This window comes from Emys orbicularis, chromosome 2, assembly GCF_028017835.1.
Source record: "Emys orbicularis isolate rEmyOrb1 chromosome 2, rEmyOrb1.hap1, whole genome shotgun sequence".
NCBI lineage: Eukaryota > Metazoa > Chordata > Testudines > Emydidae > Emys > Emys orbicularis.
Genome location: NC_088684.1, coordinates 290,970,443 through 290,982,549, shown reverse-complemented (window position 1 = coordinate 290,982,549; position 12,107 = coordinate 290,970,443). Strand labels below are relative to the sequence as shown.

The window sequence follows — 12,107 nt, the reverse complement described above, 5'->3', positions numbered from 1 at the left end:
AATACCTATGCCACCCCATTGGCTTCAGTGTGGCACGATTGTGGTTTCCGTGTTCAGAGTTTATCATCAGTTCTAAAGTTCACATCTGGGTCCTAATCCAGATATGCTCAAAGACAATGTGAAGAGTGAAAGGGCATCTGGTTCTGACTCATCCCTGATGTAAATAGCTTCCATGATCACACTTGTCATTTTGGCCTTTGACTCCCCCTTTCTCTTTTTCAGAGTTGGTATCTCTATCCACCCTCCTGAACCAAGGAAAGGTAGGAGAAGCTGCTTTAGCTGGAGACTCATGACCTCCACATCTATAGTTAAGGTTGCCAATGTGTTTCCATTGTAACCTTCTGTTTTCAATTCCTTAGAACTTTTTGAAATTCTGAAATACACACTTTTCTCATTACAAAATACTTTTGTCACCTTTTTGGAACAACTGTTTGGCTTGGAAGGACATCAGGCTGTGCTCCAGGCATTCCTGGCCAGTCTAGCTGTGTACTCAAAAATGTACCCAAGGTTTGCACATTGAGGGTACAATTTATCTCTATGCATAAGACCAGCATAAGGAACATTCAGCTATTGAATCCCACATAATTCTTCAAAATGGAGCCTAAATAGAATTTAAGTGGTTTTTAGGCCTCATGCCAACTGTACAGGGGTGAATTTCAGCCTGAGGGAGGCAAGACTCCATAGGAATGCACAGGTAAAGTGCATTCCCACAAGGGAGCAGAGTTAAGGTTTTTACACCACACCAATCACCCTGGAATCTAAGCACTGTTCTGTGCAACCTTAACTCTGTCCCCTTCTGCATTATCAGCTAGCCCTTAATTGCATGATCACATACTATTTTTTTCTGCAGGACACTGCATCATTTGTTGCATAGGTCGAATGGTCCACAGGGAATAAAGCAGCTGTTCAATATTTATTTTTATCATTACTGTTCAATGAGTGGACTCTTGCCTCAATCACTACATGCTACCCATCCTATCCACTGAGAGGCTGTGTTCCCTGTAGAGGTGACTCTCCACTGTGTCTGGTGGGGAGTGTGAACTCCAAATTGTTCTTGTCTGGACACCATAGCATCACTGACATCAGTTTCAGAAGGACAAGTCAGTCATGTCTGGTTCATTGGAATGGACTTTCAGATGACATACTACAGACTTGATAGCATGTTTTCCCTTTTCTAGGAGAGCTTGTAGAAGGTGAGGCTGATAAAGAAGGTGTGTCCAGAAGTCACATTTCATTAGCTGATGTTGGAACAGAAGAATTCCTCCAGAAACTCACCTCGCATATCACAGAAATGGTGTCTGCAAAAATAAGTCAGGGTAAGCGCTTGGCAAGTGTGAATACACAGCAGAGCAGTCAATCTTCAGGTTTGGGTTGAGTTTTAAATCTCATCTATGAAACAATTATTTTGCACATAATAACAACAATAATAATATAACACTAATAAGAGATTCATCAGATAGAGATCAATCCCCTGACTTTTCTTTAAGCTGTTTCTGGAACTTTCCAGGAAAGTTAGCATCTAGAGTTGAAAAGGGACTTTTCCATACAGGCATGAACTTTCAGTTTTGTTTTAGTGAAAATACAAATTGAATAAATGTTCACATATTTTTCAAATGTTTTACCACGTTTGTGAATTACTAGACTAAAGAGGATTAAACCAGTGGATTAAGCATGTGTCTGAGGGGCAAGAACTCCTGAGCACTAATCTCTGCCCTGCCATTACTTGCCATGTAGCCTTGAGCACATCATTTATCCTCTCTTAATCATAGTTTCTTCACCTGTAAAATGGGGTTAATGATATTTGCATATCTACTTCACCAGAGTGTTGTGAGGGTTAATTAGGTAGCGCTGTGAACAATATGAACCCCATATAAGTACTAACTACTGATTATTATTACCAAAGCTATGTAGGCCAAAATTTCATTGACATTGACACTGCTCCACACCACCCTGGCAGTATAAATAGGCCTCAAAATGGCAGTAGGTTATATTTACGTGCACTTTCAGGCCCCATATATATGACTAGGGAGATATAAAGTGGCCTTCATGTAAATGAGAATTAGGTCCATATGAAAGTTTGAATCTTTCATAGTTATGTTGCTCTTCCAACAGTGTTTGAATTTACAGTAATGGTATTTAACATGCTGCTATGTTATCTCTCTATAATCCGACTGAAGTAAATCATGTAATCTCATGGACTTCAAATGCCCAATATGCATATGCCATCACAATTATTAACAGGAGCTCATGTACTGGACGATGCAAGAGGTCTGTCCTGGGGATATTTGATTTTGCGAAGATTTTAAAAATCCTATGGATTTGAACCCTATTTGATTTTCACAAGAGAACAGTCTCTCATCTGCGTACCTGTTTCCCCACTGTTCTTCATTTCAGCCACGCTTCGAGTGCCTGGAGCAGACAGTGATGACGAATCGAAGACGCCATCCCCATCTCCGCGCCATGGCAGATCTCGACCTTCATCAATAGTTCAGGAGTCTTCCTCTGAATCTGAGGATGGGGATTCTAGAGGAGAGGTACAGTGCACACATGAATAAACATCACACAAGTGCTTACTAGGAGAAAAGGATTAATCATTCTGAATAAACGAATCTAGGGTATTTTAAGGGTTTCCATCTTAAAATGGTGTCAGTGGTTTAAGGTGTATGGTCTAATAAATGGAATACAGGACTAAGAGTATTAATCCACGCTTTCGCACCCAGGGCATGGTCTCAAACAGGTTGCGTAGGTCAACATTTTTAATGGCTTCTGTTAATTTTGGGGTCTCAAGTTTTGGTTGCTCAACTTGAGACACTCCGGGCTTGACTTTCTAAGGTGCTGAGCACTCACAGCTCCAAGTGATGTCAATGGGAACTACAGGAATTCAGCACTTCTGAAAATCAGGGCCTGGGTATCTCAAGTTGGGCCACTCAAGTTAGTGCACATTTTTTTTTAAAATTCAGTCTTAACGTTTTTGAATTTCAGTTTTCCATCTGTAAAATGGAGGTAATGCTTCTCTTCTATCCTCCAGGGATGGTGGGGATGAAATATTTAACACGGGTAAAATGCCTGCTTGCTATTGCTATTATCATAACCTCGCTTTCATGCACACAAATAACTCTCATTTCATGCTTGTAGATTTTTGACATCTACATGGTCACGGCTGACTATGTGCCCATTGGCGCTGACAGGGAAGTCATCACTCTGAAAGAAGGGCAGTATGTGGAAGTCCTTGACTCTGCTCATCCTCTAAAGTGGCTAGTCAGGACCAAACCCACTAAATCCAGCCCCTCTCGGCAGGGATGGGTGTCTCCGGCTTATCTGGACAAGAAATTAAAGGTGATCCATCTTCCTTGTTTTATTTTTTTATGGAAACTGTTTCCTTTGCACGGTAGAGCAGTTCCCTGCTTGCTCCGGCTGTCTGAGTTTCCATGAGGGCAATTCTACTCTGAAAAGGGAGTGCAAAGGGGACATTTTTACATACTCATCAGCTCTGCTCCCTATACCTAGCTAGAGTCCTGTCCTCTGACTTCAATGACAACTGTGTGTATTTGCTGGGTTTTACTGCGATTAGCCCTGGAAACAACACAGCTACGAGGGAGTGAGCTGGAATCTAGTCTGGTGTATCATTAATAGAATTATTTACCAAAATCCAGTCATGTATATTTGTGTTACTCGCCCCACCTCAAAGGTTGTACAGGGGTGTCACCAAGGGCAAAACTGGAAGGAGAGCGAGTCAAAAAAAGTCAGCAAAACTTTCCTCCATCAAAAATGCTGCTTCATCAAAACCAAAATGTTTTGCAGAAACATAACGATTTTGACTACATTTTCACTGAGAAGGATTCTCAGGTCCAGGGTGGAATTTCTGGTCAAAACATGAGAGTGCCAATTGCCCAGAGAGAGACCCAAATCAAGCAGAGCAGGGACCTGTGCACTGCTCTCCCACATCCCAGGGGAGTGCCCTAACCACTGGGGGTATTGGCTATGCTGGGTTTGCTCTGATGTAACTCATGGGCTTATTTGACCTGCAGAAGCCCAGCTGATGGTGAGTAAGTCGGAAAGAACCCAGCTTGACAGTCAGATCTCAGGTTGCGTTTGCAGAGCCGGCAGTAGGAAAGGCCATATTTTTATTTGTAAATTGAGCGCGTTTGACAGGGAGTCACAGATATAATACGCTCGGAGACCTATCATGCCTTGTTACATGGTAGTTTGTCATGGTAGTTAGTACAATAGTAATGGTACTATTAAATTCTCAGCCCTCCTGCATTTGAGCAACAGCGTTCCATTGCCCCCAAAGGAAACATGGGTCTCCCCAGTTTGGGATGTTTTATACAGAGAAACAACACTGCTCAGTATTCCTTCTTCCAAACCAAACCCTTCTTCTTGGAGACAGGCTGCCCTTGCCCATTGCCCGTTCCTGTTTTATCATCTCTGTAAGACAAGTTATCATTCCTAATCATGGTAGATTCTCCTGAGCTTCCCCGTGTTCCCAGCTACGCACTTGTGTAGCCACGGCCCTCTCTTTCGCTTGTATTGGTATATATTTATTAATTTAATGTTGTTTTAAAAATGTGCGTATTTAACTAGTCTCATGAGATGTGCTGTTTGCTTTTTACACCGAATTAAGGCAATAAGAGTCAAGAGTTCTTTAGTCTGAAATAACACATGTGCCTGATTCAATGAAAAGGTTGCATATTTGGGGCTAGAACCCCAAAGTCCATCGATCCAGTTTCTTATATTGGCACCTATCACCATAATCTCCGCTTCCATTATCCCTTTGGCTTTTAAGCACTTTCAGGTTAACACAGTGGTGTGTGACAGAGTGTAGGTTCCCACGGAACAAATCCAGTTCAGTTGTCAGTGGGAACCAAACCTGGGACCTTCAGCACCAAAAAGCACAACCCCCCACCACATGAGCTTCAGAGCTAACTCCATCAGCTGTATGTACCAGTCTGCTATTCTTCATGGGCCCAGCTACCAGAAGGCGGGCAAGATGATCCCGGACACTCAGTCATGGACATGTGGATTCATTGTTCTGTAAAAGATCTTCCCTACCCTTTCTCCTCCCTCCCAGAGCCAGAAGAGGCTCCCAGTGCAAGCCCTGCCCCAAGTAGCACCATTTGAAACCCTGAGGGTGTTACCGTCTGGCAGTGTTCTACAGTTTTGCTACTGGCAGATTATGAACCTTTACAAAAATGGCTTTTTCTGGCTGTGGCCTTGGTTAGGGACAGAAACAAGCTGCATGTGACAGCGCCATGCCTGAAGTTACCCTGCAGACACGCTCCAGTTACATGATACAGACATTCCTGCTCTGTTCCTTAGAGAACTGATGTTTCCTGTTTGTCTGTTAGTTGTCACCGGAGTGGGGTGCATCGGAAGCTCCCGAGTTCCCTGGAGACTCTGTTTCAGAAGACGAATATAAAAAGAAGCTGAGGTGAGCACTTTTTGATCTGCACTGCTGCCATTAGGGATAGTGCCAGGTGAACAAACAGGGACGCTTGGGTCTGAGGCTTCTCCCAAAGGATCCACGCATTCCATTTGCGCATCCAGGACTGTCTGATGAAAGCCCAATTTCTTTGCTGCTAACCCCCCCACGCCCCCGCTCCCCTCTCCCAGAGTCCAGCTAAGCTCTTGAGGCTTCCAACCTACAGTAGGTTTTAAACGTTTGAATTCTAAGTCGCTACTGATTTAGGTTTGAGGATTTAGGTTTGTGATCTAAACCAGCTTGGGAGCAAGATTTGTTTCCTTGTCCAACCTGCTTGTTCCTTGCATACTGCCATGTGGCTGAGTAGTTAACTGCTAAGGCTCTGCAGTCCCTTCCAGTATAACTAGTTCTGCCCTGCGGGTGCTCTATCTCACAGAACTGGAAGGGACCTTGAAAGGTCATTGAGTCCAGTCCCCTGCCTTCACGAGCAGGACCAAGTACCATCCCTGACAGATTTTTGCCCCAGATCCCTAAATGGCCCCCTCAAGGATTGAACTCACAACCCTGGGTTTAGCAGGCCAATGCGCAATATAATACATAAAGGGAGAGCTGAAGGGTAGCATATAAGGGCCAGATGCAGTCTTCCGGCACTGCCCGTGTGGTCCAACACCGTGCAGCTCGGCAGTAGAAATATTTACCACACGGCAGCATGGGAACTGGGCCGCAGCTACTCTCCTTGAATCCTCTTGTCCCTCAGAGCTAACAGGGAGGAAAGCAGCCGCAGCCTCATTCTGGTTCTTAGTTACATCCCTAATGCTGTGCACTGACCTAGGTAGTCTCCTCTCTGAGGACCTGATCCTATGAGGTGCTGAACCCCCTGAGTTCTGCTTAACTTCAGGGCCAGTCGAGGTGCGCAGCGCACTGCAGCCGGGGCCCTGAAGGAACAGAGCCTACCCCTCTTGGAAATCAGCCCGTCAAGAACAATATCTGTAATTGTTCTGCCCTTTGTCTGTTTGTCTTTTCTTTAGCCTCATCATTCAGGAACTGCTGAACTCTGAGGAGGAGTTTGTCAAAGATCTGCAGTTCCTCCAGACCCATCACCTCCAGTACATAGAGAGCTGTCCGGATGTTCCAGAAACGGTTGCCAGTCAGAAATCTACTATCTTCAGAAATGTCAGTGCTATTGCGAGCTTCCATTCCGAGTAGGTGTACCTGGACGCATTACAGATAAATTAATGTCTTGCAGTGTTAGTGACAAAATTGCTGTGGTTATGAGGCATACCATGGAAAGTGGGAAATGCTAAGATGGAAGGGAGTGGAGGAGAATTTTAGGAGACAAGAGCAAGAACACAGGAATGGGAATCGGAAAGTAGTAGTGTTATTACAATCCCAGAATTTTAAAATTCTCTTGTTCTGCTGAGCATTTTTTGCCCTGCTAGGCGAATTTCATTGAATAACTATAAAATTCCTATAAAATGCACAGCCCCTTCTCTCAGGGGAGGTGGTTCTTTAAGACTCCAACACTGTATTTAAGGACTGAGATAACCAGTGTAGATCCAATACCTACTTTGAATGACCCAGTTGTATTCACAAGGGGTCAAATTGTGGCACATTGTTGTTTTACAGTCAAAAGGGGGCAAAAAATAATGCTTGTAATGCACTTACGTTCTGGCCATCCTGCAAAAGCTATGCACACTGTCAGCACAGATTTCTTCTTCCAGCAGCCTGAGCAATCTGATCAGAAGGGGGCATAAAATGTGCAGGCCACAACCCTGGCCTCTAAGCACCATCCCAGAATGCCTCCATATGGCTGAAGATGCTGAGGGCCTGTTGAGTGTGAACTCCATGACTTTACAGGCAGCTGGGAGTTTACACAACTGTTGTGCTCCAAAACATTCAGGGGAGGAAACGAATGCTCCAGAGTCCGTATTGAGACCAACTACTAAATGTTCAACCCCTTGCACAATGTTCCTTTCAAATGTAGCCAAGCTACCTAGCCATCAAACCCAGACACAGCCCCTCTCCATTGAGGAGAGATTTACCTCAAATGCAGTGCTCACAAAACAACTTCCCTTCATCCTGGCCAAATTCTTCTCTTGGTACAGGGAAAGGAGAGGAAATCTTCCCGCACCCACTCAGGGAATTCAGAGACATTCAAATTGAGGCACAGGTTCCAACTCCCTGCTCCAGTCTGAGCCCCTGAAAACTTCTCTTCTTTTGTCTCCCAGCATTCCTTAAATTCAAACCGGCCAGTAGGGTCTTCTGCCTAAATTTCAGGTCTGATGAGGTACTTGCCCAGTGGCATTTAAAGTTTTACCTCTGGGTACGATTGCAGCTCTGACAACACAGATCACTTCATCAAGCTGGATTAAACTGGGATCAGGTGTATTTAGGTGTAGAGCTCTGGTGAGGTTCTTGCCTCGTCTGTGTTCTATTTTCTCTGTGCCAGCTTCTTCTCAGATGTCCCTCTTTCTCCACCTCCACAGTTCCTTCTTCCCCGAACTGCAGAAATGTGACACTGATGACGACGTGGCTATGTGCTTCATTAAGAATGAGGAGGACTTTGATAAGTACATCCAGTATCTGGTGGGGCGGATACAGGCCGAGTCTGTCATTCTCAGCAAAGCCATTCAGGAGTTCTACAAGGTAGCATATTAACCAAAGTACATGCCACAGATTGGGAATTAAGCCTTGTACAACCCCACTGCTTTATGAAATGCAAAGCCGAATGGTGGGTCATACCACTGAATATCTAGGGATTCCATTTGGAGTTGTGCATAAGCTTTCGTGGGCTACAGCCCACTTCATCGGATGCATAGAATGGAACATATAGTAAGGCTATCCTTACTATATGTTCCATTCTATGCATCCGATGAAGTGGGCTGTAGCCCACGAAAGCTTATGCACAAATAAATGTGTTAGTCTCTAAGGTGCCACAAGGACTCCTGTTCTTTTTGCGGATACAGACTAACACGGCTGCTACTCTGAAACCTGTCATTTGGAGTTGCATATATAATATTATAACAGGATTATTAGATAGGTAGGAAATTATTACAAAACAGGGTTTAGTAATCTTCACAGTGGGATGAAGCTCTCATTAATGGCAGCAAAATTCAGAGTGCTATTACTGTAAGGAGCCATAGCCACATACATACGTATTGTCAAGGAGGATCAAACCTAGGACCTTTCATTTGAAAATGCACACGCTCCTTTAGATCTTAGTAATGATCAGCCTGTTTCTGTCTGAGGCCAGCCAGTACTGGGAGTCTTGATCAATACACAGACTTTGCAATCATAATGAACAGAATCTGATGAGAGCTATGGTGCCTTTAAGACATACACGGTATGTGAGCTCAAGGATACAATGTTAGCCAGATGTCTACAGTTAGAGAAAAAAGTGCTGCTCCTTCCCATCATATTGTACAATTTTCTAAGCAGCATGTTGCATTTTATTATTAATTATAGCATCAACAGTGTGCTGGGTGCCTTACAGGCAAGTAAGAAGACAAAGTCACTGCCCCCAAGCAGCTTACCAAGTAGACAACCAACAGGGAAGGGATGCAACAAGAAAGCAAAGTGATAGAGTTGTGAGGCTGCACAGTTTTGGAGGGGATAAAGGATTGTGGGATTTACTCTTTCTTATTATGCTCAGACTTACTTGCTGGGAAGACTAAGGTATATAGGTCAGCGTTGTGTGATCTTGTCATTTTTGGCCATTTTTTGCATCGCATTCTTTATAGTTGTATATTTCCCCCCAGAGATATACAGAGGAAACGTTAGCCAGTGAGGATCCTTCTCAGCCACCTATACCTCCACTGCAGCATTATTTAGAGAGACCCATAAACAGGATCCAGCAGTATCAAATTATAATCAAGGTAAGGAGCTTCCAATATATATTCTTACCACTCGTAGTGTGATGGGTTTGCCTTCCATTTTGGAGACCCTTTGGAGAAGATGAACCTGATCAGTTACATTGGCTTCACACCAGTGTTACTCCATTGGAATTACTCTTGAGCAAGAGAGATCAGAATCAGGGTCAAGGTTTGTGCACGTTGAATACTTTTGTAAACTTAAATCATTTGAGAGGTTCACAAAGTCTCAGACACCACACGGTTTGCCCAGCTTTAGCTGAATACTCTAAACATGGTTACATCCGTGAAGAATATAAATTTGCCACGTGTGTGGCAACATATCTGTTATAAAAGCAACTCGTTTTCAATGCACATGTCATTGACTTGTCAACAGAGGCAACTTCCCTCCCCGTTTTTGCAGGCGGAATTCAAGGTAAGACAAGGAAAATAATGTAAGAGCTACCTTCCCACCTATTGCAAATTTTTGCTGTTTCAAGAGCTGAGCCCAAAACAAATAATTTCTGAAGGTTCTGAAACATTTCACTATCTGAGAATTTATTTATATACATATATATAAATGTATACATACACACACAATATTTGTTGTAATGTTTATTATATACTACATAAAACTGGGCATGTTTAGTCTTAAGAAAAGCAGACTGAAAGGGGACCTGATAACAGACTTCAAATATGTTAAGGGCTGTTCTAAAAAGGATGGTGAAGATAGGACGAGAGGTAATGGGCTTAATCTGAAGCAAGGGAAAACTTTCTAACTATAAGGATAGCTAATCTCTGGAATAGGTTATGACAGGTTGTGGAATCGCTGTCATTGGAAGTTTTTAAGAACAGATTTGGCAAACACCTGTGATGGATCATCTAGGTTTGCTTGGTCCTGCCTCAACCTGGGGGGAAGAACTAGATGATCTCCTGAGGTCCCTTCCAGCCCTACATTTCTAAGATTCCATGATTCTATATTTGTGCTCCTTCTATGCTTCCATGTTCCAGCCAGGACCAGAAGCGGAGTGTCAAAATACCCCTTCTTGTTGTATTTTCAGTCGGAGTAGAAGGAAATAATATCAGGAGCCCCCAAAATTGCTAAATTTTTACAAATACAGATTTTACAAATTTAAGAGATTTAAATCGTTTGGAGAAGATTCAAACAAGCTTCTGAATTATGCACACTTGTCTGGCCCTGCACACCAAAATTTTTGAAGGTTCTCCTGATGCTTGTTCGGAGCCCCTGCACAAACACTACCTGAAAATGAAAGAGAAGAACAAATGTAATATTTACATTCATTTTGGCAGAAAAGTGTAGGTTGACGTTGGCAGCAATTTGCTGCATATCCTTCCCTTCTTACTTTCGCTGCATTGACGGTTGTGTTTTAGCACCATCCCTTGACTGTTTGCCTCATTGTGGTGCCTTGATACCGTTGTGATAATTACATTAGAAATACGCTGATAAGTATGTGGATCTCTTCACTGTTCAGTTTTCAATCAGCCAGACAAGTATGGGCTTCACTTCAGCCTTGTCTCCACTCAGTAATAACTGTTTGAAGGGCAGTGTGGTGTGTTTAGTCAAAGAGGCCATTCATGTGGAATGGAAAGAAGCTGTCCAACAAGTGGTGAAAAAGTGGGGCAAAGGTGGCCCCGAACGGAGAGCTGGATTACAGACTCCCACAGAGTGATGTCTGGACTGCATGAGGATACCAGTAGAATGCAAACTCTTGGAAACGTCCAGTAACAGCTGCTTTGTTCACTTGTAGGAATTAATCCGAAATAAAGCAAGAAATAGCCAAAACTGTGCGCTGCTGGAGCAGGCTTATGCCATTGTGTCCGCGCTCACCCAGCGTGCAGAAAACAACCTCCATATCTCGCTCATTGAGAACTATCCAGGGACTCTGGAAATTCTAGGAGAACCCATTCGACAGGTAATTAGAAACTCTGAATGAGGACAATTAGTGCTTAATGCTCTTCCTGCCTTTGATAAGCCTTAAGTGGTCCATATTCTTTAGTGGCTTCTATACAAATTGTCATTTGAAACAGAAAATCAGCTTAACACCCATCAAAGTGATTATCATTAATTTTGTGTTGTTGTGTGTAATAAATTGCAGAACGTGACAGAGATGGACCTTCTGGATTGACTAAGCTTGGGAGCCGCTGAGCATAGAAAGTTAGTCCCTTCCCCTGGGTAATATAGGTGTTTATCTTCACAACTCACCTTCCAAACAGCAGGAAATCCTGTTTGGGGCATGTTTAATGGCTCATTTCATGCACCCTTGTGCTGATTAAGGTGTCCACAGTATATGTTGTCAAAAATATATGGACCAAATCCTGTTCTCGTTGAAGTTGATGAGACTTTTCCAATTACACCTATGGAACTAGAATTTGGCCTTACGTTTTCATTGCATATGTTTCCCCAAGTAATAGACTTTTGTTTTTAAAGCTCAGTTTTCAAATGCATATCCATTCAAGTCAACATGGGTAACATTGTATGTGCTCTATATGAATCATGAGATTTGTTTCTCAATATCTTAGCCCTCACAATCCATATAACTTCAGAAGATCTTTCTGCCTCTCTACCTGTCTCTTTAGAAATGGATGGATGCATTTCAAGATACCACACAGAACATAATTTGAAATTATATTTAATTTTTTAGTAGCTTTAGCCCTGGTGAAAGTTGCCTGGCTGGCAGTCCTGGAGAGTTATGTCCCGTATTTATCTGTAGGCAAAGGAGTAATTTAAAAGATAATGTTGGAACTAAAACTGTGTATGCAGATTAGGAGTAGTGTCATTCTGAATGCATCACATGTAATGGTGACAATCATCTGCT

The 12,107-nt window shown here is 43.0% G+C and overlaps 1 protein-coding gene across 1 annotated transcript in view; it reads left to right on the top strand.

The window, feature by feature from the left end:
- Positions 1-12,107, top strand: part of OBSCN (obscurin, cytoskeletal calmodulin and titin-interacting RhoGEF) — a 277,319-nt gene that overhangs the window by 186,636 nt on the left and 78,576 nt on the right. The window contains exons 87-95 of the mRNA XM_065399153.1: positions 223-260; positions 1,179-1,316; positions 2,395-2,534; positions 3,136-3,336; positions 5,349-5,431; positions 6,451-6,624; positions 7,909-8,068; positions 9,181-9,297; positions 11,040-11,204. Coding sequence (XP_065255225.1) covers positions 223-260; positions 1,179-1,316; positions 2,395-2,534; positions 3,136-3,336; positions 5,349-5,431; positions 6,451-6,624; positions 7,909-8,068; positions 9,181-9,297; positions 11,040-11,204 — 1,216 coding nt within the window. The remainder of the gene's footprint in view (positions 1-222; positions 261-1,178; positions 1,317-2,394; positions 2,535-3,135; positions 3,337-5,348; positions 5,432-6,450; positions 6,625-7,908; positions 8,069-9,180; positions 9,298-11,039; positions 11,205-12,107) is intronic.